The sequence below is a fragment of the Rhodotorula graminis genome (assembly GCF_001329695.1).
Source record: "Rhodotorula graminis WP1 unplaced genomic scaffold RHOBAscaffold_9, whole genome shotgun sequence".
Taxonomy (NCBI): Eukaryota; Fungi; Basidiomycota; class Microbotryomycetes; order Sporidiobolales; family Sporidiobolaceae; genus Rhodotorula; species Rhodotorula graminis.
Genome location: NW_017264936.1, coordinates 845,944 through 868,524, shown reverse-complemented (window position 1 = coordinate 868,524; position 22,581 = coordinate 845,944). Strand labels below are relative to the sequence as shown.

The 22,581-nt window shown below is 67.6% G+C and overlaps 6 protein-coding genes and 1 non-coding gene across 7 annotated transcripts; 4 read left to right on the top strand and 3 right to left on the bottom strand.

Annotated features, from left to right (window-relative positions):
* Positions 1-61: 61 nt before the first annotated feature.
* On the top strand, positions 62-3,179 carry RHOBADRAFT_48700 (uncharacterized protein; the record flags this gene model as incomplete). The annotated part of the gene is made up of 10 exons (XM_018415176.1): positions 62-138; positions 557-986; positions 1,058-1,136; positions 1,204-1,397; positions 1,515-1,630; positions 1,714-1,840; positions 1,915-2,175; positions 2,264-2,741; positions 2,856-2,889; positions 3,014-3,179. 10 exons carry the CDS (start codon positions 62-64, stop codon positions 3,117-3,119), a joined length of 1,902 nt encoding a protein of 633 aa, XP_018270132.1. The 3' UTR covers positions 3,120-3,179.
* A 1,010-nt stretch (positions 3,180-4,189) lies between these two features.
* RHOBADRAFT_54642 (uncharacterized protein) lies at positions 4,190-7,170 on the top strand (the record flags this gene model as incomplete). Its single annotated transcript, XM_018417428.1, has 12 exons — positions 4,190-4,543; positions 4,630-4,720; positions 4,818-5,470; positions 5,539-5,631; positions 5,698-5,829; positions 5,899-5,956; positions 6,027-6,049; positions 6,115-6,194; positions 6,270-6,319; positions 6,381-6,554; positions 6,620-6,768; positions 6,830-7,170. The coding sequence occupies 12 exons, from the start codon at positions 4,190-4,192 to the stop codon at positions 7,067-7,069; spliced, it is 2,097 nt and encodes a 698-aa protein (XP_018270131.1). The 3' UTR covers positions 7,070-7,170.
* Positions 7,171-7,347: 177 nt separating this feature from the next.
* On the bottom strand, positions 7,348-7,427 carry RHOBADRAFT_t78. The gene has a single exon. It is a non-coding gene; the product is annotated as a tRNA-Ala (tRNA).
* A 437-nt stretch (positions 7,428-7,864) lies between these two features.
* RHOBADRAFT_45377 (uncharacterized protein) lies at positions 7,865-9,486 on the top strand (the record flags this gene model as incomplete). Its single annotated transcript, XM_018414597.1, has 7 exons — positions 7,865-8,095; positions 8,168-8,221; positions 8,283-8,579; positions 8,645-9,034; positions 9,101-9,166; positions 9,237-9,311; positions 9,382-9,486. 7 exons carry the CDS (start codon positions 7,865-7,867, stop codon positions 9,484-9,486), a joined length of 1,218 nt encoding a protein of 405 aa, XP_018270130.1.
* Positions 9,487-11,737: 2,251 nt separating this feature from the next.
* On the top strand, positions 11,738-12,049 carry RHOBADRAFT_3083 (uncharacterized protein; the record flags this gene model as incomplete). The annotated part of the gene is made up of 2 exons (XM_018412928.1): positions 11,738-11,834; positions 11,973-12,049. Coding segments are annotated over 2 exons (174 nt in total), but the record flags the coding sequence as incomplete, so codon positions are not given.
* A 2,666-nt stretch (positions 12,050-14,715) lies between these two features.
* On the bottom strand, positions 14,716-16,510 carry RHOBADRAFT_37941 (glycoside hydrolase family 16 protein; the record flags this gene model as incomplete). The annotated part of the gene is made up of 7 exons (XM_018413476.1): positions 14,716-14,980; positions 15,105-15,495; positions 15,566-15,638; positions 15,703-15,936; positions 16,037-16,096; positions 16,230-16,252; positions 16,342-16,510. The coding sequence occupies 7 exons, from the start codon at positions 16,508-16,510 to the stop codon at positions 14,716-14,718; spliced, it is 1,215 nt and encodes a 404-aa protein (XP_018270128.1).
* A 728-nt stretch (positions 16,511-17,238) lies between these two features.
* RHOBADRAFT_54639 (uncharacterized protein) lies at positions 17,239-22,362 on the bottom strand (the record flags this gene model as incomplete). The annotated part of the gene is made up of 11 exons (XM_018417427.1): positions 17,239-17,292; positions 17,371-17,686; positions 17,759-17,948; positions 18,016-19,309; positions 19,369-19,873; positions 19,937-20,028; positions 20,328-20,501; positions 21,212-21,535; positions 21,628-21,921; positions 22,009-22,059; positions 22,129-22,362. 11 exons carry the CDS (start codon positions 22,360-22,362, stop codon positions 17,239-17,241), a joined length of 3,528 nt encoding a protein of 1,175 aa, XP_018270127.1.
* Positions 22,363-22,581: the final 219 nt, after the last annotated feature.

Below are 22,581 nucleotides of genomic sequence, written 5' to 3'. Positions count from 1 at the left end.
CCTTGCGACGAGACGAGGCGCTCCCCTCCTCCGCACTTCGTCCAACCCCTCGCACGACACGATGCAGGCCCTCAAGCTTGCCCGCAAGTACCCCAACTTCTCGCAGGAGCAGATGATCCAGCTCGTCGAGCAGTTCAAGTGCGTCCGCTCCACCTCGTCCCTCCTCCCCACCTCCTGCCGACCGCGGCGAGCACGCGCCATGGAGCGAGCGGTGGACCAGCACGGGTCGCAGAGAAGGACGTGGAGTAGCGTGCGCTCGCCGGCGCGGTGCCCTGCCGCGGCGTCGAGGAGCTGCACACCCTCCGCGTCATGCCGAGAGATGGAGGTGGACCTCGAGTGAGGAGCGGGGCGGCGAGCGCGGGCGTGCTGGTCTACGTCCTGGTAATGCCTCGACGTGCACAGCCGACGCACATGCGCATTACACCTGCCGTTGGGCTCCCATTGCTGCTGCGACGAGGCGGTGCTCCCTCCCACCTTGCGCCAGCTCCACCTCCCTCTCTCTCAGCCCGAACCCCTGCCCAGAACCGCCGGACTGACCCACACTCGCACGCAACAGCCAGATCGACCTCGACTCGACCGGCCGCCTCCCGAAATCGACCGTCCTCACCGCCCTCTCGACCAACGCCCAGGCGAGCTCACCCGCGGGCAAGTACACGTACGACCAGGTCCGCGAGACGCTCAAGACGGTCTCGATCGACTCGTCGGGCCAGGTCGAGCTCGACGACTTTGTCGACCTCGTCGACAAGCTCCGGTCGGGCGCCGGCGCGACGGCGGGCCAGGTCCACCGCGGTGGAGCGCTGAGCGGGCTCATGGGCGCCAACGCGGGCGCAGGAGCTGGAGCCGGCGCAGGAGCAGGAGGTGCATCGGCGGCAACAGGCGGAGCGTCGGGCGGAGGAGGAAAGGTGCTCGTCAAGGGCAGCAACACCAACATCACGCACTCGATCAACGAGGACGAGCGCACCGAGTTCACGCGGCACATCAACCAGGTGCGTCGTCTCTCTCTCTTTCGCCTCTCGAGCCAGAGTGAGGGCGAACTGACCTCGAAACGACGGCGCAGGTCCTCGCGGGCGATGCCGACATCGGCGACCGCCTGCCCATCCCGACCGACACGTTCCAGATCTTTGACGAGTGCAGGGGTGCGTCGACGACTTCTCTCTCTCTCTAGAAGATTGGCCTGCGACTGACTCGCGTGCCCGCTCGCAGATGGACTGCTCCTCGCCAAGCTCATCAACGACTCGGTGCCCGACACGATCGACGAGCGCGTCCTCAACAAGGCCAACAAGAAGGCGCCGTCGGCCATGCCGTCGGCCAAGTCGAAGGCGACGCTCAACAACTTCCAGATGACCGAGAACAACAACCTCGTCATCACGTCGGCCAAGTCGCTCGGCCTGTCGGTCGTCAACATTGGCGCGACCGACCTCAACGAGGGCTAAGCTCTCATGTTTAACGTACTAAGCTCTCATGTTTAACGAACTAAACCCTCATGGCTAACGTACTAAGCTCTCATGGCTGAGCTGTACCGCCTCCTCGAGGACGACGAGACGCTCGAGCAGTTCCTCCGCCTGCCGCCCGACCAGATCCTCCTCCGCTGGTTCAACTTCCACCTGAAGGCCGCCAACTGGCCCAAGCGGTCCGTCGTCCCTCTTTCCAAGGCCGCCGAGCCTCGACGAGTCGCCCATCGCCAGCGCACTGACCTTGCCCCTCCCCTCTCAGCGTCGCCAATTTCAGCAAGGACGTCGCCGACGGCGAGAACTACACCGTCCTCCTCAACCAGCTCAAGCCCGACGAGTGCTCGCGCGCGCCGCTCCAGGAGCATGACCTGCACGCGAGGGCCGAGAAGGTGCGCCCTCTCGCTCTCCTCGCTCTCGCGCCACAACACTCAGACGCCGACTCTGCCTCGCCCCTTGACTACAGGTCCTGCAAAACGCCGACGCCATCGGCTGCCGCAAGTACCTGACACCGTCGTCGCTCGTCGCCGGCAACGCCAAGCTCAACCTCGCGTTCGTCGCCAACCTGTTCAACACGTGGCCCGGCCTCGAGCCGCTCGAGGAGAACGAGCGCCCCGTCATCGAGGACTTCGACGCCGAGGGTGAGCGCGAGGCGCGCGTCTTTACGCTGTGGCTCAACTCGCTCGACGTCGACCCGGGCGTGTACGACCTGTACGAGGACCTCAAGGTGCGCCCGCTCTCCTTCCTCTCTCCTCTCCTTTCCCTTCCTGTACGCGCCCCAGGTTCTCGACCTGACGCACATCTCCCCCTCGCAGGACGGCATCGTGCTGCTGCAGGCGTTCGACAAGGTCATCCCGGGCTCGGTCACCTGGCGGCGAGTCGCCAAGTCGCCCCTGCCCCTGTCGCGCTTCAAGGCCGTCGAGAACACCAACTACGTGCTCGACCTCGCGCGCCAGGGCAACATGCACATCGTCGGCATCCAGGGCGCCGACCTCGTCGACGGGCAGCGCACCCTCACGCTCGGCCTCGTGTGGCAGATGATGCGCCGCAACATCCTCAGCACGATGGCGAGCTTGAGCAAGGGCGGTCGCGACGTGTCGGACAGCGACATTGTCAAGTGGGCCAACACGCAGGTGCAGCAGGCGGGCAAGCGCTCGTCGATGCGCAGCTTCAAGGACCCGAGCCTCAAGGACGCCAAGTTCTTCCTCGACCTCCTCGACTCGCTCAAGCCGGGCTACGTCGACTACTCGCTCGTGTACGACGGCCGCAACGACGAGGAGTGCAAGGCCAACGGTGCGTCCTCGCCCCCTCACCTCCCTCCTTTCCTCACGAGCCTGTGCTCGGCCGTTCGACGGGCAACCTCACTCGCCAGGACGGGAACTGACTATGCTTGTCCTCCCCTCGCAGCCAAGCTCGCCATCTCGATCGCGCGCAAGCTCGGGTGCGTCCTCTTCCTCTTCTCTCCTCCTCCTTTCGACCCTCGAGATGCTCGACCGAGCCCATCTCGCCGCGACGACGTCGCCGTCTACCTCGACAAAGACTGACTCTCTCTTTCGCGCCCACAGCTCGCTCATCTTCATCGTCCCCGAGGACATTGTCGACGTCCGCCCTCGCCTCGTCCTCACGTTCTGCGCCGCCCTCATGGCGCTCCAGTCGGGCGGCATGCACTAATCGCTCGAAAGGTCGTAGTAGTCTCTCCCTGTTGTGCAAAAGGAACGGTTCTCGCTCTCTATCGTTTCGAAATGCGGGCTCGCCGAGAGAGAGAGGTCGACCTTCTCAAGCGACTCTTTCTCGCGGCTCGCGAGCCGCTGATTCCCTGCCATGCCAGCAGCTTTCGAGGATACTCAGCTCTGCTTCTCGCAGGCGTGCGCGAGGTCCAGAGAGAGGCGCACGGCGAGCGCACGTTCGTGCCGGGACGACGGCCCAGCCTGGGCACGATCGAGCGCCTTTCATCTGGCGAGGGCGGCTCTCGCTCGCACTCCTTGCGCTGCTCCTTGTCACTCGCTTCTGCTCCTGAAGCTCCCCGACCCGCCCCGCCGACGAGCTCGTTGCGACACGGCTCGAGCGACCTCGTCCTCGCACTCGGATCCCGCAGCGACCGCAACGTGCGACGACTCGGCCCCGCCCCTGCGACCCACCGCCGCCACAACCTCCTTCGACGTCAGGCCGACCCTCGACCGGCAGCGCGGGCCCACGGCAGCTGCCGCCGCTCGGCTGGACGGTGCCGCACTGGCGAGTCGCACGAGGGAACGTGCGCCAACTCGTCCAGCGCCGCCGTCGCTTGCCGCCGCCGCCGCCTCGTCGCCAATTCCGTCACTCGGCCTTGCCACCTCCCTCGGCCGCTCGACTCGTTCCCGCTCTACTGCGGCCGCCCAACTTCCACGCTCGCGCGACGAACGTGCACCGGGCTGTGCGCTTGCGATTGGCTGTCGCCCGCGCTTCTCCACAAGCGGTCCAGGCGGGTGTCGGCGATCAAATTCTCAGCTCTGTCCTCGCGGACGCTTTGCTCGCCGCTCCTCTCGCTCTTCTGCTGCCTGCTCAAGCTCGCCCTACTCGTCGACTCGCCCACCGTCGACTGCAGGCGCGACCCGCACCTCGAGCCGCCGTACTCGCCTACTTTCGACCACCTCTCCCCCGCACTCGCCGCCGGTCGAACCCCGCCTTTCGCGACCTTTTTTTCGCCTCGGCAACCGCGCCACACGCCCTCGCTCCTCCCCTCCTTCCCTCTACCCGCCAGCATCATGAGCGTCGTCCCCGAGGACGGCATCACCGAGCACGAGAAGAAGCCGCTGCCCGGCTCGCTCGGCTCGCACTCGCCCTCGTCCGGCAACTCGACCATGGCGAGCTCGACCAACGCGCACCTCGAGCACCTCCTCAAGGAGTCGCTCTACCCCGAGGACTCGTACACGGCCGACGGCGTGTACTGGGCCGACTTGCCGCGCAAGGAGCGCCTCGCGTTCATCAACCGCCAGCAGAACGCCGAGGCCAAGCGCGAGTTCCGCTGGGTGCTCGACATGTTCAAGCAGGACCCGATGGAGCCGTTCCGTCGGTACTTCCGCAAGTATGTCATGACGGGCATGGGCCTGTTCGTCGAGGTGCGTCGCCGTCTTTCGCCGTTTGAGAAGGTCGCGACGACGAGCGAGCTAACCTTCTTCCCTCCCTCCCGCTCCCTCCTCTGCAGGGTTACGTCCTGTTCTCGATCGGAAACCTCACGGCGCTGTTCAAGAGCGCATGGCCGACGTGCTGGGGCACCTACACCGACTGCAACGAGAGTGCGTCCCCCTCTCGCTCTCCTCCCTCCTCGCGCGCTTTCCCTCTCCCTCTCTCGCCCCTCGCCCTCCCTGACTGACGCTCTCCCTCCTCGTGCAGACTGGGTCGACGCCGTCACGTACCTCGAGATCCTCGGCATCATCGTCGGCCAGTGCATCGTCGGGTACGAGGGCGACTGGATCGGGCGCAAGTTTGGACTGTGCCAGGACGCCCTCATCATGCTCATCGGCTCGATCCTCCTCACCGGCGTGTGGGGCACGAGCCTCAACGCCTGGGTCATCGCGTACGGCTGGTCGCTCTTCATCTACGGCATCGGCGTCGGCGGCGAGTACCCGATGACGGGCACCAAGGCGCTCGAACAGAACATCATCGGCCCGTCTGGCGCTCGCGAGGACCGCCTCCACCGCGGCCGCAACGTCGTCGGCGCGTTCCTCATGCAGGGGTGGGGCCAGGTCTTCAACCAGTGCTCGCTCCTCATCCTCCTCATGATCTTCCACTCGGGCGACACCCAGCCGCCTTTCTCGGCCCGCACCGCCCAGGCGACCTACCGCGTCCAGTTCGGCCTCGCCGCCCTCGTCCACGTGTGGCTCTTCTACCACCGCCTGTACAAGGTCCACGACGCCGACGTCCAGCTGCGCGCCGCCAAGCGCAAGCAGAACACGAGCGGGTACGACATGCAGTCGCTCCGTCTCCTCAACGCGCACTACTGGGGCCGCCTTGTCGCGACCGCCGGTGGCTGGTTCGCCAACGACGTGCGTCCTCAGACCTCGACTCGGTTTGAGAAGGTCGACCCGACTGACTCGTTCTCTCCCGCCTGCAGGTCTTCTTCTACGGTACCAAGGTCTTCTCGTCAACGTTCATCGGCATCATCCACCCGGGAGCGTCGCTCGTCGTCACCTGGGAGTACAACCTGGTGCGCCTCGCGCCTCGCCTCCCTCTCCTTACCGGCCTCGAGACTGACTCGGGCTCTCACCTGCAGATCAACCTCGCCGTGTCGCTGTGCGGCTACTACATGGGCATGCTCTTCATCGACGACAAGCGCTACGGCCGCCGCAACATGCAGCAGGTCGGCTTCGCGTTCGACTTCTTCATCTACCTCTTCGCGGCCATCGTGCGTCCCCTCTCGCTCATTTCTCTCGAACCATAGCGCACCCACACTAATGCTGTACACCTCACGCAGTTCTTCAACCAGCTGCGCGTGCCGGGCGCGCCGATCGCCGCCTTCCAGTTCATGTACCGTGCGTCAAGTGTTTCACGACCTCCCTCAGCCTCTCGTGCGCCCAACTGACGACCTCTTCTACACTACAGACTTCTCGTCGTTCTGGAACCAGGTGAGTACCAGGCGGAAAGAGCGGGCGGCCTGCAGGTGGCCGCAGTCGTGCCTTGAGCGCCCCAGCTGACCTTCGGCTCGCCTCCCCTTTCCTCCCCCTCCTCGACCTCGCCCCGGCGCTTCCGCGTATACCGTGCGGGCCCAACGTTGTGTCGCAAGTCGCCTCCCTCTAGCGCTCCAGATTAGACCGGTCCAGCTGATCCTCGTCCCTCATCGCGCAGTTTCCTCGTCGCCGGCGAGTGCTTCCCCGCCTCGGTCCGCTCGACTGCCCGTGCGTCCCTCTTCCCTTACACACTTCCAGCGACATCTTCTGACTCTCACAATGCGCATAGACGGGTTCTCGGCGGCCTGCGGCAAGCTCGGCGCCCTCCTCCCGACCGTCGTCTTCCACTACCTCTCGGACCGCAACAAGTTCTGGTTCGCCATGCCGTTCGGCGCCCTCGGCTTCCTCGTCACAGCCATCTTCCTGCCCGACACGACTGGCATGGAGCTGCGCGAGATTGAGCGTGCGTCGCGACTCTCGCTCGTCCACCTTCCCAAGTCGAGCGTCCCTGACCTTGTTCTGCTGCAGGCTACTGGCGTTGCGTCCGTGCGGGTCACCCCGAGCTTTACCACGGCATCGCCATCCACCCGCACCACCTGTCGTGGTACGAGCGCGTCGTCCTCAAGCGCGACCGGTACTACGACCCCAAGCAGGACAAGCTCGACCGCATCGAGGAGGTGCGCCCGCCTCTCTCTGTCTCTTCCCAAGGGCTGCACTGACTCTCTGCCTGCCCCACAGCTCCGCGTCCTGTACGAGTCGCACCTCATCGCGCGCGAGGACGAGACCGGCGAGTCGTACGACGTCGACCACTCGTTCATCTCGGCCGACGTCGAGCGCTACTTCCAGCACGAGGCGCCTCCCGCCGAGCGCGTCAAGCGCCAGATCACCAAGGAGCGCGCCATCCGCGGCGAGGTCCCGGACGACGAGAAGAAGGTGCACCGCTCGAGGCTCGAGGAGTCGCTCGGCGGCCGTGCGTGACGAGGGTTCTTTTCCCCAGTAGACTCGTAGACCCTCTCCCTCTTCCTCTCCTCTCTCGCATTAGCTGTCACGACTAGTAATCCACCTGGGTCTCGCATCGCATCTCTTTGAGCGCCCCGGCGAGAGTCGCACGGACCTCTTCTCCGGCCTCCCCAAGATCTCGTCGCGCACTCGCTCTGGCGGCTCGCCAAAAAGACCGCACGTCCATCAGCCTCGCTGCGAGCGATGCGCCTGAGGTAGAGAGCGACAGCGTAAGCTCTTGAGAGAGAAAAAGTAAGTGGAGAACCAGGGAGTCGAACCCTGCGCCTCTCGCACACGGTGGTGCTAAGCGAGCGCTCTACCGATGAGCTAGATCCCCGCTCTTATGTCAGCCGGACCAGCCATACAATTACATAGCACTCCTCAGAAGTTACCGCTCAGCCGAATCTAATCGGCAGGCAATGCGCTCGCGAGCTCTCCCTTCTCCCTCTCCCTGCCGGCGCAGCTGAGCCCTGTCGCGCTCCAGGCTTTCTCAGTGCAGTCTCTGCGATGCTTCCGCAGCTCGAGCTGCTCCGCCCAAGCCAGTACTTGCGGCTGCTCCCAAGACGTCCGCCTCCGCTCGTCGCTTCGATCCTCGCCGTCCGCAACCTCCTGTCCGCATGCCGGTCGCCGGCGGACCGTCACTCGACGCTCGACGCTCTTGATCGGTACTTGGGCTTGGCGGCCGTAGCGCCGTCCGTCTCGGTGGAAGCTCCGCCGCGGTTTCCTCTCGCTCCCCCTCTCGCTCTCGCCGCCGCTCTCGCTCGACAAACGGCCATGCACGACGCGGCGCACCTGCTGGCCTGCCTCTCGTTGATCTTCGAGTGGCTCGAAGAAGCGTCGTCGGGCCCTCAAGCCGAACACGACCGCCAGTCGCTGCAGAACTCGCGCGCCAAGTTCGAGGAGGTGTGGCCCGACTACCTGCCTACGGAGCGGGAGGAGGTCGTCGAGCAGCTCCTGATCAGGCTCTGCAGGTCGTACTGCATGGGCTTTGTCAACACCAACACGGTGCGCCCTCCTCTCGCCTCGTCCCCTCTCCTCCTCAAAGAGACGGACCACTGACTTTGTCCTACTTTGCAGAGCGCCTACAGCCACATTAACAGTCTCGTACAAGCAGGTCACGCCCCGAGTGACGTACGTCCTCGTCCACCGCATCCACCCGCCGTTCAAGCTGACGTCGAACCCGTTCTCGCAGTCGCTCTCGCCTCGAGCGAGCGCCAACGCCGCTCTCAAGATCAAGCTCGAGGTCACCAAGATCGTCGTCGTATTCTACGCCAAGGTCGACGAGCCTGTCACCAATGGCGAGCGGGCGGCCCGAGCGATAAAGTGGGCAGCTGGGCTCGTCGGTCCGAGCGGCATCACGGCGGCCAAGCTCGCGCGTTTGGGCCAAGCCGGCGCGCTCATCGTGACCGGTATGCTCGCCGAGATCGCTCGTCGAGCAGAAGCGGCGGGCCGGCAGCACGCGTCCTTGCCCAACGTCGAGGTGCCTTTGGTGCGTCTCGAAGGACCCCTCTCTCTCTCAGCCGTCGCCAGACCCTGACTTCTCGCCGCCCCCAGCCGAGCGCAGATGGCCTTATCAAGCAAGCGCAGATGCGCACGCAGCTGGCGTCGTCGCGCTTCGACCACTACGTCCGCCTCCTTCGCGCGACCGGCCTGCTCTACTCGGTCGACAACGGCTCGAACATGACCGCCGCCGCCGACAAGCTCACAGAGTCGACGTTCATGTCGTCACACGTCCGGCTCGTCGAGACCGCCGACCTCGACTTTGCGCGCGTGCTCAAGCCCGAGCAGCGACAGCGAGTGGTCGACCACGCTCGCGACGTCGTCTACCAGGTGTGCGCCGACTTTCACGATGCATGTCGCACGTTCCTTCGCGACTGCCCTCAAGCGCTTGTGAGCGGACGGCCGCTCCCGCCTGCGCCGACCCTGCCCGCCGCTGAAACAGTCGTGCGTCCTCTTTCTCTTTCCTCAACATCCGTCCTTCTCACCGTCTGACATCTCCTCTGCACGCAGCTGAGCAACCTCACGCGTCCGTTCTACATCCCGCACGCCTTCGAGCCTCCCTCTCGACCACCATCGGTGCGTCCGGCTCCTCTTCCCTTCTCGCGCCTCGTGCACGAGCCTCTCGCCGACTCTCAAGGCCTCGCAGGTACGGCGCCCCCTTGCGCCCGCGCCACGCCTCAACTCGCACCAGCCTAAGCATCGAGCTGCACACCGGGTCCGGGTGCGTCGGCCTCGTCTCGTCGACTCTGCCCGTTCCTCACTGACTCACCCTTCGTCCTCGTCCACGGCAGCACCCGCACGTCTGGCGGCCGTATTCGCTCGCGCACTCGAGCCTGCAGGACGGAGCGGACGGTCGCGCGACAGGCTGGGCGAGTCGGGAGCCGTTCCTTGCGTAGCTGCCCTCGTCGTTCGCGCGTTGCAAGCTTTCGTCGTCTGTAGCGGCCTCGCCGCTCTCGCCGCCGCTTCCCCCAAAGGTCCCCTCCCTCGAGAAGCGCTCGATAGCTGTGCTCGCCGAGGAAAGCAGGCGAAAGATGGTGCTGTCGCGAGGCAGGCTCGCTGAGCGAGGTCGGCGAGAACGGCTCGCCCGCTTCGACAGCTGCCGGTTGAACAGCTGCCGGGTCCTGCGTCTAAAGATCTCGTTGGACTCTCGAGGTAGCCGCTTGCCTGTCTGGAGACGAGCTTGCGAAGCTTCTGTGCGCTCAGGTGACCAGCGATGTCCGTCGCCCCGGACGAGCAGCTTCGCTCCCTCACCATCACCTCTATACGCTCAGCGCACCGCCGTACGGCACACAGAGCCTGTGTCGCTCCCGTCCCGAGCCTCTCGTGCGCCGAGTCGCTCCCGACACACCACCCGACCTCCTCGCGCCTCCGTCCGCCTCCCCAACTCGACGCCGAGCGCATCACCGGCCGCCCAGGCCCGCCGACACTCGTTCACGGCTCCCACCAGCCCCGTTCAAGCCGCACACGATCCGCCCAGACCGCTCGTTCGGTGAGCCCTCGCCTCCTCCTTGGCCTTCGGTCCTCCCGTCGCCGGACGCTCACCCCGCTTGGACGTGCAGCAGAGCGCAAGGAGTACCGCGCAACAGCCTTCCACCTCGTCCTTCGCCATCGAGCACCTTTCCCCTGCCGCGCCCCTCGACCGCTCGACCCGACTGCGCATCCCCATCACCCTCACCCCCACCTCGCGCCTCTCGACTCGCCTCATCGCCCTCCATCGCCCGCCTAGACTCGCCCGGCACGCGCCATGAACACCCTCGAGTACTTCCTGTCGGCGTTGCGACCCGCTCCCCCACCGAGCCCGCGCGCGAGCACCTCGCAGCTCCCCATCTCGGCCGCCCTCTCGCCGGCCTCGGCAGAACCCGACGACGACGTCGCCGAGCTCGTTGGCGAGGTCGACGCCGCCGAGCAGAGCGTTGCGGCGGCTGCGAGCGAGCCCGCACGGCGCGCAGGCGAGGCGGGCGAGCAGGACGAGCAGGTCTCGGCCGGCGCCGTCGTGCCGCCGTCGCGACGGTCGAGCCGCAAGGGCAAGGCCCGAGCGGCAGCGACTGAGCCTCTCGATGCTGTCGGCGACCCGCTCGCGCGCGAGGACCCGGTGCGCGACGGCGAGACGGTCAAGACGGAGCTCGAGCGCGGCGAGGGCGTCGAGCCGACCTTTGTCGACGACGCCGGCGTCGCCGTACCCTCGGCGCCACCGCCCAGCTACAACGACACGATGGCGTCGACGGACCCGGAGAAAGGCGTCGTCGTCGAGTCGGCTACGGGCACGTCCGCCTCGCCGGCCGGGCTCGCCGTCGTCAACTCGTCTGCGACCTGGCCATGGATGACCCGCCTCGCGCGATGGTGGCCGTTCCGCCTGTCGGTCTCGTTCTACGTCCTCGTGCGACGGTTCCTGTCCCTGTTTGGCCTGTCGTACTCGCCCCGGCCGGGCTACAACGCCCTCCTCGCGCCCGCCCACTCGCCACTCTCGTCCGAGCCGAGCGACGCCGCGCAGCTCGACGAGAAGGGCACGTCGTCCAAGCGTCACGCCCGCATCGCGTCACTCGCCCTCACGCTCTCGCAGCGTCCCTCCCCGGGTCGGCCCAGTCGTCCTCGTCGCCGACCCCGTCGCCCTCGCCGAGCGCCATCCCGCGCGCCCACCTCCCGCCGCCCAAGCTCACGCCCAAGACGCTTGTCCTCGACCTCGACGAGACGCTCATCCACTCGATCCGGTCGGGCGGGTCGTTCGGCAAGCGCGGCGCGCCCAAAGGGCTCAAGACGCGCGTCGTCGAGGTCATGCTCGACGGGCGCAGCACAGTCTACACGGTGTACAAGCGGCCCTGGGTCGACTTCTTCCTGCGCAAGGTGCGTCGCCGTCGTCTTGCTCGTCATGTGTCCGAGGCTCTCTTCGTCCTCGCCCTGACTGTCCTGTTCGCTTCGTTGCGCGCGCAGGTCTCCTCGTGGTACACGGTCGTCATCTTTACGGCCTCGGTGCCCGAGTACGCCGACCCGGTCATCGACTGGCTCGACGGCGGCGACGGTCGAGGCGGCATGGTCGGCGCGCGGCTCTTTCGCTCGGTGCGTCGACGTTCTCAGCCCTCGTCGGGCTCTCGCATGACCGAGAGACTGACTAGCGCGCCTTTTTCGCCGACGCAGGACTGCATGGCGCGCAACGGGTCGTACGTCAAGGACCTGAGCGTCGTCGACGCGGACTTGAGCCGGGTGTGCTTGGTCGACAACTCCCCGGCGAGCTACGCCATCAACCAAGGTGCGCCCACCTCTCTCTCTCTCTGTGTGTCTCTCTCGGGCGTGACACGTGCAGGGCTCAACCTGCCGTCGTTGCGCCCTGCCTCGTCTCGAGAGGCAGCACTGACCCTCTCTCGCCCGGTCCCGCTCGCGCTCGCAGCCAACGGCATCCCGATCGAGGGCTGGATCAACGACCCGCACGACGAGTGCCTGCTCGACCTGTTGCCGATGCTCGACTCGCTGCGGTTCACGAACGACGTGCGGCGCGTGCTCGGGCTGCGCGGGTTTGGGCGGCGCGAGGGCGTGACGCTGTCGATGGGGATTGCCGAGAGCGGTGCGGGCACGAGGAAGAGGGGGGACAAGGCGAGTAGATAGACGAGGGTCTCGAGGCAGTTGCGCGTTCGTCGTTGGACTTGGTCGAGGGCGAGGACGCGAGAAAGACTCTTTGTCGTGGCTGCCGCTCGTCGTCGTTTCGGCCGCTCCTGGCCGTCTCGATCGGCTGACCGGCTAGCGAGGCTGGGTCTCCTGAGTCTCGGCAGCTCGGCTTGCGTACTTGCGGACTTGCCGGTGCTCTCCTCGTCTCGGCGGTGTCGCTCTCCTTCTTCGCCCTCACTCGCTCTCTCGCCGCTCGAGCGAACCTGCGCCGAGCAGATGTCGGAGCGCTATCGCAGGCGCGCACCGACGGTGGGCGACTCGTCTCGCTGGGGCCGCCGCGAGCCGTCGCCCTCGTCGTCGTCGGTCCTCCCCGCGCTCCACTGGCCTCGCGACGGCTCGCCGTACACCGACCCGCACAAGCTCGCCAGCACCGTCGAAGCCCGTTCCAGCAGGGCTCCGTCGCACCGCCCGCCGAGCGAGCGACTACGACCCGCCTGCCCGTCGCCGCCGCTCGCACTCGCCCGACCCGCCGCCGACCTCCTCGCGCCGCCGCTCGTCTCGCTCGAGGTCGCCTCGCCGCAGCGCACCTCGCGACCCTCGCGCGCTCGACGAGCGCGATCGTGACGGCGACATTGAGCGCGTCGAGCGCCCGGCGCCCTTGTCCGGCTGGGAGGCGGCGTACGACAGCATCGGCCGGCGCCGCATTCCGCAGAAGGCGCTCGAGAGCGGCACGAGGCGGTCACGGGGCGGGCAGGCGGGAAGGAGGGACGGGCGCGCGAGGTACGAGGACGTCGATGCGCCGAGCTGGGCGGGCGGAGCTGGGACAAGCGGGCTTGGGTACGACGAGGGGCGCGAGATGAGGAGGGACGGGTCGAGGACCGAGCGCGGGTTGAGGTGCGTCGCGCCGTCCTCTCCTTGGTCATCGAGCTTCCCTGGATGGTCTGACTGACCCTGGTCTTGCGGCGCCTGCAGGTTTGCTTCAGCGCAGGACCGATCCCGCCCGACCTCCCCTCACACTCAAGCCGCCAACCCGCTCCCTCGTCCACCTCCGCACCGCACGTCGCGCCACCTCGAGCACTCGCACCAGCGGTCGTTCCGCAGCGGCCTCGTCGGGCCGTCCTACATCGAGTTCAGCCCGTCGCCCGCGCCGCCCGACGCTCGCACCCCTTCGCGTTCGCCCGTCCTCTCGCCGGCCCTGTCGCGCTCTCCTCGCGCCGGCACCTTCGCCTCTTCGCCCACCGACACCTCACCACACCCTCCTCCTCCTGCCCCGACCTCGGCGCACATCGTCTGGCTCGGCCCGCTCCCGGCCGACCTCCACCCGGACGAGGTCGTCGCGCTCCTTGCGCCGTACGGGCACGCTTCGTTCCGCCTGCACCTCGCCGAGACGGGCGACGGCGACGACGCGTACGCGCTCGAGGTGAGCTGCGCGACGAGGGACGCGGCGAGGGCGCTCGTCGGCGACGCGAGGGCGGCGAGGGTCGAGTTGAGGGGGTTCGCGGTCGAGTTGCTGCAGGAGGACGTCGGGGTCGGGCTCGAGGAGGGTGAGGTCGACGAGTCGGACGAGGGCTCGGGCGGAGGAGAGACGGCGGAGCGGCGCGAGGAGATCGGGGCGGAGGGGTCCGTGCGCTCGCAGGAGCAGGTCGAGTTTGCGGCCGCCGGCGAGCAGCACGAGGGACGGGCCTACCTCTCGCATGGTGCGTCCCCTCCTCTCTACACGTCGAGCACGAACCGACGCCGCCTTGTTTGCAGAGACCGCCTCGCCTCGCTCGTCCCGTCGTCGTCGCACGTCCTCCCCCGACCGCCTTCCTCTCGCCGACCTCCCCAACCTTCCTTCCCACGCCCACTTCCAGTCGACGCACCTCGACTCTGCCAAGCGCCACGCGTCGTCCCGCTCGCCCTCCCTCTCGCCCTCGCGCACCCGCACGTCCCGCGCTCCCGCGCTCGGACCCCTTCCTTCCCCCTCCTCGTCGCGCGCCCGCATGACGCCTCCCCGCCCCGCCCCGGCGCAGTACCGCATCCATCCGACGCGCCTCGTGTCGCCGTACCCGCGCTCGCCGAGTCCGCCGGGCGACGCGGCGTGGATCGCGTCGCGCGAGGCCGAGATCGAGAGGGAGATGGACGACGAGGTGAGGGAGGCGTTGAGGGACAGGTGGGAGAGGGAGGGGTGGGAGAAGTGGGTCGAGAGGTGGGACGAGGCCGAGGTGGTTGACCTAACGCAGGACGACGAGGAAGAGCCAGACGAGGCGGAGCGCGAGCGCGAAGAGGAGGCGATGGACGTCGACGGCTGAGGAGCGCTAGCTTGCGAGAATGAGCGGCTTGCGCTCTCTGTAGATGCACTTACCGCTTTCGTGACCCTGCACACGAGAGAGGAGAGCGCTCAAGCGAGTGTCTATCATTGCGAGCTGCTAAGAGAGAAAGAAAGAAAAAGGGGACGAGGGTCTACAACAGCGCGTCGACGCCGTCTAGTGCGAGTCGACGTGCATGCCAAAGATGAAGGAAGGGTGTAAAACGAATCTCGAGGCTGCTCAGACGAGGATCAAGCCTGCGGCGCCGAGGACCGCCGCGCCGACGAGCGCCGTCGCCGCGCCCTGGACGCGCAGCATGCCCGCCGCGCTGTCGCCCGAGGACGAGCCCGACGAGCCCGACGGGCTCGACGTCGGCGTCGCGCTGACCGACAGGAGCGAGCTCGACGCCGTCGCCGTCGTCGCCGGCGCAGAGTCGGCCGCACGGTCCGGGTCGTAGAAGACGCGGATCGAGTTGATGTCGAAGTAGGCCGTGTCAAAGTTGGTGCTGCACGTAGAGGTCGTCAGGATCGTGTACGAGAGGAAAGAGCGTGGAAAAGAGAGGGAATGAGAGGGAAAGGAGAGGGGAAGAGAGGGGGAGGAGAAGGGAGAAAAGGGAAACGAGAGCGTACTTGTCGAGGACGTAAGAGAGGTAGCACGAGTCCTTTGTGAGCGGGCATCCAGTCGAGTTCATGACGGCCGCGTTGCCGGCCCAGTCGCCGCACGCCGTCATCGTGATGACCAAGTTCTGGGGCGAGAAGAAGTCGGGCGTCGCGCACGAGCTCGCCGGGTAGTACGCGGCGGGCGTGCCCCACGCGTCGGGCGACGGCGTCGACGAGCCCGAGCTGAGGTCGGACGGGACGTCCGAGCGCGGGAAGAACCAGATCGAGACGCCGTCCTTGGCGAGCTGAGTCGCCCAGACGCCGCCGCCTGCAGCCGCGAACGCGGCGCCGTACGAGGCGGGACGAGTGTCGCGGATCGTGCAGCCCGAGTTGTCGTTGGCCTTGGCGAAGCAGTTGCCGTCTGCGGCGCGTCGAAGAGCCGTCAGAATGCGTGCGAGTGAGACGTAAAAAGGGACGGACGCGGGACGCACAGGTGAGGGTGCCCGAGAAGTTGTCGCTCGTGCCGTTCGACACAGAGCAACCGTCGGCCGTGTGCATGGCCATCTGCAGAAGGCAAAAGGCTGAGTCAGGCTCTGGATCGTGAGAAGGAAAAGAGAGCGAGACGCACCTGGTTCGTCTCGACGAGGTTGACGCCCTCGAACGTGTCGATCTCGCCACCTTGAGGCCAAGTCTTGGTCGTCGCCCACGCCGCCGGCCAGACCGAGCAGCCGTAGGGCACATGCGCAAAGTCGAACGTCCACAGCGAGCCGATGCCGTAAGAGGCTTGCGTCTCGATGCGCACGCTCCGCCGCTTCTCGTTGTACGGCACCTCGCTCACGTTGTCCATCTTGAGAATGACGCTCTGTGACGGGGGACAGAGAGGGTCAGTACGAGGCCGTGCGGGCAGAGAACGCGCGAGGTTGGGGCGCCGCCGACGAGCGGCAGGGAAACAGGCGACGCACGCTGCCCGACACGTATGCGAGGTCGGCCGAGTCGCTCTGTTTGACGTAGATGATGTCGCCCTGCAGTGCGCGAGGTGGAAGAGAGAGTCAGTCCCTCGCGATTGACGAGCCGAACCCGTCGTTCGAGGGGTAGGCAGACGGTTCCCGCGCCGCCCTCGCACCGCGAGGCATTGCGAGGGAGCTCAAGACGCACATTGGTGAGGTTGTCGTAGTTGCCTGCGAGCGCGCGCCGTCCTCAGTCAGCTCTGGGCTCTGATCGCGAGATGCGCCGGTGCCTCGTCGCACGACAAAGAGCGGGGACGAACCGTAGAAGTCCCAGCCGTCAAAGAAGGTGCTGCCCGAGTAGTCCTTGGTGAGGCTGTAGGCGGCGTGGACCTGCTGCGTAGAGCTGGCGAGGGCGACGAGTGCGGCGAGGCTCGCTGCGCAGCTGAGGCGCGAGGCGCGAGCACGGGGCGAGGGCGGCGTGGCGGGCATGGCGGTGACGGTGGCGGGTGCACTGGTGCTGCGTGGACTCGTCGAGCGGTGGCTGCGGAGCGCTGGTGGCGAGGGAGACGAGCGAATGCGAGGGAAAACAAGCGATGCGCCGGCGGCCGCCGCGCCGGCAGCTCGGCGCCTTCCCCGCGTTTTTCATTGACCGTCGGCCCACCTCACCTCGTCGCGCCTGGCGACTCAGCCAAGAGCGCCTCCTGGCAACTCGGGGGAGTGCGTCTCTCGCAAACACCACTCGTCGACGCCGGGCCCGTCGCGCCGAGGCCACCTCGAGCGGTCGAGCCTCGTGAAGCCGGCACCGCGCGCGCTCAGGCCTCGCTCTCTCTCTCTCTCTCGCTCGTGCGCTCGTACTCGCCGCTCGGCTGCAGGACTGCGACAGACCAAAGACACGTTGCAAGAGAAGCTCCAAGGAGGACGAGGTAGAGTGACGACGAGGCGGCTCGACGTTGAACGAAGGAGAGAGAGGGGAGGAAGGACACTGCGAGAATGGGGGGACAACAACTAGAGAGGCCGCACGAGGCTACGAGGATGAAGTGTGACACGAATGAAAGAGGCTGACGCTGGGCGAGAGGATGCGGGACGAGGCCTGAGGGGGAAGGGCGAGAAAGAACAGCTGGCGGCGGCGGCGACGGCGACGCGAGAGGGGCGGTGACGAGGATGCAGCCGACTGGCGCGAGGTGGAGAGGGAAGGGTATGACGACGCAGCGCAGAGCTCAACGTCTGCGCAGGCCGAGGATCTTGGCGGCGACGACCTCGCCGGCGACAATCTGTAGGCGAGGGCGCGAGGTCAGGCCGGTCCTCGCGAGCGCGACGTCGAGGACGAGAGGGATAGAGAGGGGACGCACCCCAATGCCGATACTCGCCGCGACGACGTACCCGCTCAGCTGGCGCCAGCCCTCGATCGGCCACATGCCGGGCAAGTCCTCCTGCGTCTGGACGCTGTACACGCTGCCCTGCGCCGTGCTCGACCTGCTGCGCTGGCGCTCCTTGTCGCGGCGGCGCGACGTGCCCGAGGCGCCCGCCGACGTGTCCGGGTAGGCGGTGCTGAGCGACATGGACGACGCCGACGCCGAGGGCGAGTCGAGGGACGCAAAGGCGCGAGCGGACGGCGTCGGCGAGGCCGGGATCGAGGTGGCTAGGTGGGTCGTACGGAGCTCGAGACTGTGGCAGATCGAGTACGTTAATCCAGAAGGGCGAGAGAGGCTCGGGCGAGAAGGAGAGAAGGGGACGCACCCGTCGATCCGCTCCTGCATCTCGCGCAGCCGCTCCTCGTCGACCTGCTCGCCCTTGTACACCCAGCTCTTTCCGTCATCGCCCTCCTCGTCGTCATCGCCGACCGACGGCGTGCCCTCGGAGCCAAGGGCGAGGGCGAGCTGCGACTCGACCTCGGACATGCGGCGCTGGAGGGCGGCAAGCTGCGACTCTGCGGGCGCACCGACGAGGTCAGGCATGCCCCGCCTCGATCATGAAAGAGAGAGAGAGGGACGTACTCTTGACGAGAACGAGGCTGCCCTTCTTGCTGTGCCGCCTCGACCCTCCACCGTCCTCCTCGTCGCCCCTCGGCTGCGGCAAGCCCGGCACGAACATGGGCACGAGCTCGTCCTCCCTCGTCCTGCGCTGCGGCGTGTCACCGGCATGGACACGCGGCACGTCGAGGCCGAACAGCTCGGCGAGGCTGCCCGTGCGGGGCGACATGGGCGGCGACGAGAGCGGCGAGCGCACGGGCCGCAGCGTCGGGTCGTCGTCGTCGTCCTCTTCGCCCGACTCGCCGTCGCCGCGTGCGTCACCTCGCGCCGTCGTGCTCGAACTCGAGAACTCGCGGAACGAGACGAGGCGAGCGCTGCCGCCCTTGGCGCTCGCGGCGCGCAGGGTCCCGTCTGGCTGCAGGCGCGGCGTCTGGGCCGACGGGGCGCACGACGGCGGGCGCGACGGGGCCGGGCTCTCGGCCGCGAAGGGAAGGGAGGTGCCGTGCGACGACGAGGCCGAGGTGGGCGAGTCGGGCGCGGGCGAGAGGTCGAGCTCGAGGCGCGGGGAGGGCGAGGCGAGGTCGAGGTCGAGCGAGAAAGGCGACCGGCGCCCGGTGCCCGACGACGAGGTGGTGAAGGTCGAGGACAGGAACGTATCGTCGGCCTGCTGGACACGGGATGGCGTGGCCGACGCGGCGGCGTACTTGCCGCCCGCCGAGTCGACGCTCGCGTCGCTCATGTCGCTCGCCGCCGAGTCGCTCCTCCCGTGCCGCCATGCCGTCGGCAGCGCCTTGCGCGTCGACGCCGGCTTCTCGGGCGTCCCGCTCTCGCTCGCCTCCTCGACCGTCTCGAACGCCCTCCTGAGCCCGCGCACTCGGTCGCGCACGCCGACGCCCTGCGACGCCCGCCACGAGCGCTTCCACTCGTCCTTGCTCGACTCGTCTTCGGACGCCGAGCCCTCGACGTCGACGCACGTGCCCTGCCAGCTCCCGCCGCGGCGGTGCGAGGCGGCGGCGGCGACGGCGGCGGCGGCGGCAGGGGGAGGGGCGGCAGAGCCTGCACCCTCGAAGCCCCACAGGACGCGCCCGCCGAGCGACTCGCGACGGAGGACGCCGCGCGCTTCGAGGAGCGCCTGGCGCCACCGGATGTTGATGCCGAGCTCGTCGAGGTCGGCCTCGCGCAGGCGCAGGAAGGTGCGGCCGCTCAGGCGCGACGAGCGGATGAAGGTGGTGATGTCGGCGCGGACAGGTGGCGGGAGGGACATGGTCGACGACAGGTACGTCGAGAGGTGCGACGGGAGCCAGAGCTTGGGGTTGGGCTGCGCAAGAAAAGAGGTCAGAGACGGACGATTGGCTCGGGCAAGGCAAGGCGACGCACTGGTAGAGCCGCGAGTTCCTGCTCGCTCACACCGTTGTGCGTCTTGTCCGACAGGGTGGGCGGTGGCGGGTAGGCCGGCAGGCTCTCGCTGCGCTTCTGCGGCGTCGGGCGACGAGGCCTGGCCGGCACGTCCTTGTTGTCCTTGTCGGCGTCGCTGCCGCTGCGGTCCGACAGGCTGAGGCGCCGGAGGTGGACGTCGGGCTTCCTGGGGCTCGAGGACGAAGGCGGCTCGGCGGCGAGGGCGGCCAGGTCGAGGCCCGAGCCGAACGAGCTTGAGCTGCTGAGGGAGCTTGACCGCGAGACCCCGATCGGCTGCGAGCGGACAGGGTAGCTCGGGTCGGGGATTGGCGGGTGCGAGATGGACGAGGTAGAGCGAGTGTGGCGGTGGACGGGGACGGGACGGGTAGTCGAAGGGAGAGGATCGGTGTCGGCGGGGCGTGCAGGAAACGCGAAACCGGTGGACGGCGGTGCGGGAGCTGGACGTCGAGGCTTGATCGTGCTCGTGCTGTTCCTCACAAACGGTCAGTCTGTGCGCAGAGGGACGGCGAAGGAGGAAGCGCGGGCGCACCTGTGAGGCTGCTGCTGCTCGGGAGCCGAGTTGGCGCCGTCGAGGAGGGCCGTGCTGCTCCGGTTGGTCGCGTCGGCGAACGGCATCTCGGTCTGCAGTGGGAGAGAGAGCAAGAGTCAGTAAGGGTCGCCGTGCTGCAGGCTTATCTCGTGCTGGCGGGATGCGCGTGACGAGGAAAGGGGGAGGCGGCGCATGCACGCAGCGGCAAATCGCCCTCGAAGCGAGGAGGGCATGGGGCTGTACGCTGTCCAGGTGCGAGTGCTGTGCCCCCTAGTCGACCGCCCTGCCTCGCGCCCCCCTCGAGCCGGCGCGGCACGCGCCTCGAGCTCCTGATGAACGAGTTGAGGGAGACGCACCTCGCCCTCCCACGCCCCTGCTGAGCCCGCCGCACCCTGCCCATCTCCTTCTGGACCCATGTCGAGTTGATCAGGCCGCGCCCGCAGTGCTGCTGTGCGGTGGTGACGAGGGCTCGAGGCGTGAGCGCGAACGCCGCGAACAGGGCGGCCAGGCGCGTCGGACGGGGGTGGACGAGGTCGACGGTGCTGCTGAGGGTGCCGAGTGAGCTCTGCGCAGGCCGTGGCGCGTGTCTGGCGAGGGCGAGATGCCGAGGGTGGAGAGCGAGATCTCGAGCGGGCGCTCAGAGGTGGGGCCGGCCACGAGAGAGCGAGCCGCGTCCGCTCTACTCGTTCGAGCGACTGCGCGGTCGCTGCGACGAGCTACAGACACCGCTCATGCTGCAGCTGGAGAGCTCAGAGGCGCGAGGGCAAACCGCCAGAAGACGAGCCGCTCAGCCCGCTCTCTCGCAGAAACGCTTCTCTCTCGGCCGCAACGCGAGAGACCGACTGCTGCAGCTGCCCGAACCTGTTCCACACCTTGTCATGCCCATCTACGCCGCGCACCAGCCTCCCAATCACGCGCCGTCGTCCCGCCGAGCCGGCTCGCCGTCCGCTGCGAGATGCCCGGACGCCACGCGCCGTCGTGCGCGAGCGAGAGGAGGTAGGGCGGGCTCCAGGACGATCGTACGTGTCGAGACTGCGAGACGAAGAGCGAGAGTGAGCGGACGAATCACAAGAGAGAGCAGGAGAGACCGGAGCGCACCTCGCTCAGGGAAGCCGTCGCGGCGTCGCCGAATGACCCGCTCGATCGACTGCGAGAGCGGCGTCGACTTGCAGGACACAGTGAGGTGACGAGTCGGTCGATCTGGACGGGGCACAAGACCGTGTCAGTGGACGTCCCTGAGGTGAGGCGAGGAGAGAGAGAGGGGAGCGAGCGTACCAGGAGGAAAGGGGCAGGGAGCGAGCCCGTGCGGTACAGCTCGTCGCACGTCGTGAACAGCGCGCTCCGAGCGTCCTGGACGTGTTCGTGTCGCTCCTCGGCGTCGAGCGCGTCGAAGGAGCCCTCGAGGTCGCCGCGTCCGAGGTCGAGAGCGGCGTTGGCCATGTCGTGCGCGTGGCGAGGATCTCGAGGGCCGATGCGGATGCGGTTGCCGTCCGAGTAGAGCTCGACGAAGTTGCTGAACAGGTGCTTGAGCCGCTCGTAGACGGCGTGACGAGGGGCGACCTGGATCTCGGCATGGCTCAGAGCTGCATCGGCGGAAGGCTGCGTGTGCAGGACGAGGGGTCAGTCCTTTGGCACAGGGCATCGAGACGACGAATGAAGAGGAGGAGCGGCGAGGAGATCCAGGGACGCACAAGGTCGTCGACAGGAGGGAAAGCTCGGCCGGGCGCCCTCGCGAGCGCAAAGAGCTCGTCCCGCAGCTCGTCGAGTCGCTGCGAGATGGCCTCGAGAGCCCGCAGGTCCATGCGCATCGCCTTTTCTCGACTCAGGCCGGCCGGGCCGAGGAAGTTGGTCGCCCACTCGGTCGCCTTCTGCACGGTGGCGAAGCCGGCAAAGGACGACAGGCCGAGGGCGACGTTGTACAGGCCGCGGACGTGGTCGACGGCGAGCTCGATGCGCTCGTACGTGGCGACATGGCTATCGAGCCGCTGACGGAGGTGGCGGGTCAGTGCGCGAGCTCGACCGGAAAGATGGCTCGACGAGGTGCACGTGGCACAAAGAGGACGAGGACGGACCGACGACCCTTGCGCCCTGACGACGGCGTACCAGAAGCGCATGAAGATGATCTGTGAGGCGAGTCGAGGTCAGATGATGGCGAATCAAGGGCAAAGAGGTGGGAGAGAGAAGCGACGCACCGAGGTCGGGTCGAGATGCACGCCTCGAGGGGACCATGCCGTACAGACGAGGCTCAGAGCCAAGTCCACAGCGTGCTCTCGCTCGCAGGGCAGCAAGAAGTGCCACCGCCCGCGGTAGAGCGAGACGCTCGCCTCGAGCACAGGGCGGTACGGGTGGTGCTCGGCCAGTCCGCCGCCGCCGAGCCAACCGAGCGCGACGCACAGCCACTCGAGCAGCTCGTCGGCGTCGTGCATCGCGTGTGCGACGAGCGAGGAGAGCGAGAAGCGAGAAGCGAGCAGCCGAGACGAGCGAGAGCGATCCGCGAGCCCGTCCGCTCGGCGAGTCCGCGGAACCTCCTTGGCGTGGGGCACGCGAACAGGAGGCTCGCCGAGACGTAGATCGCCCGATCGTCGGGGGTGGACGAGGAGGCGGCCGACAGCGAGGCAGTGCAGAGGCGGGAGGACTGGCGGACG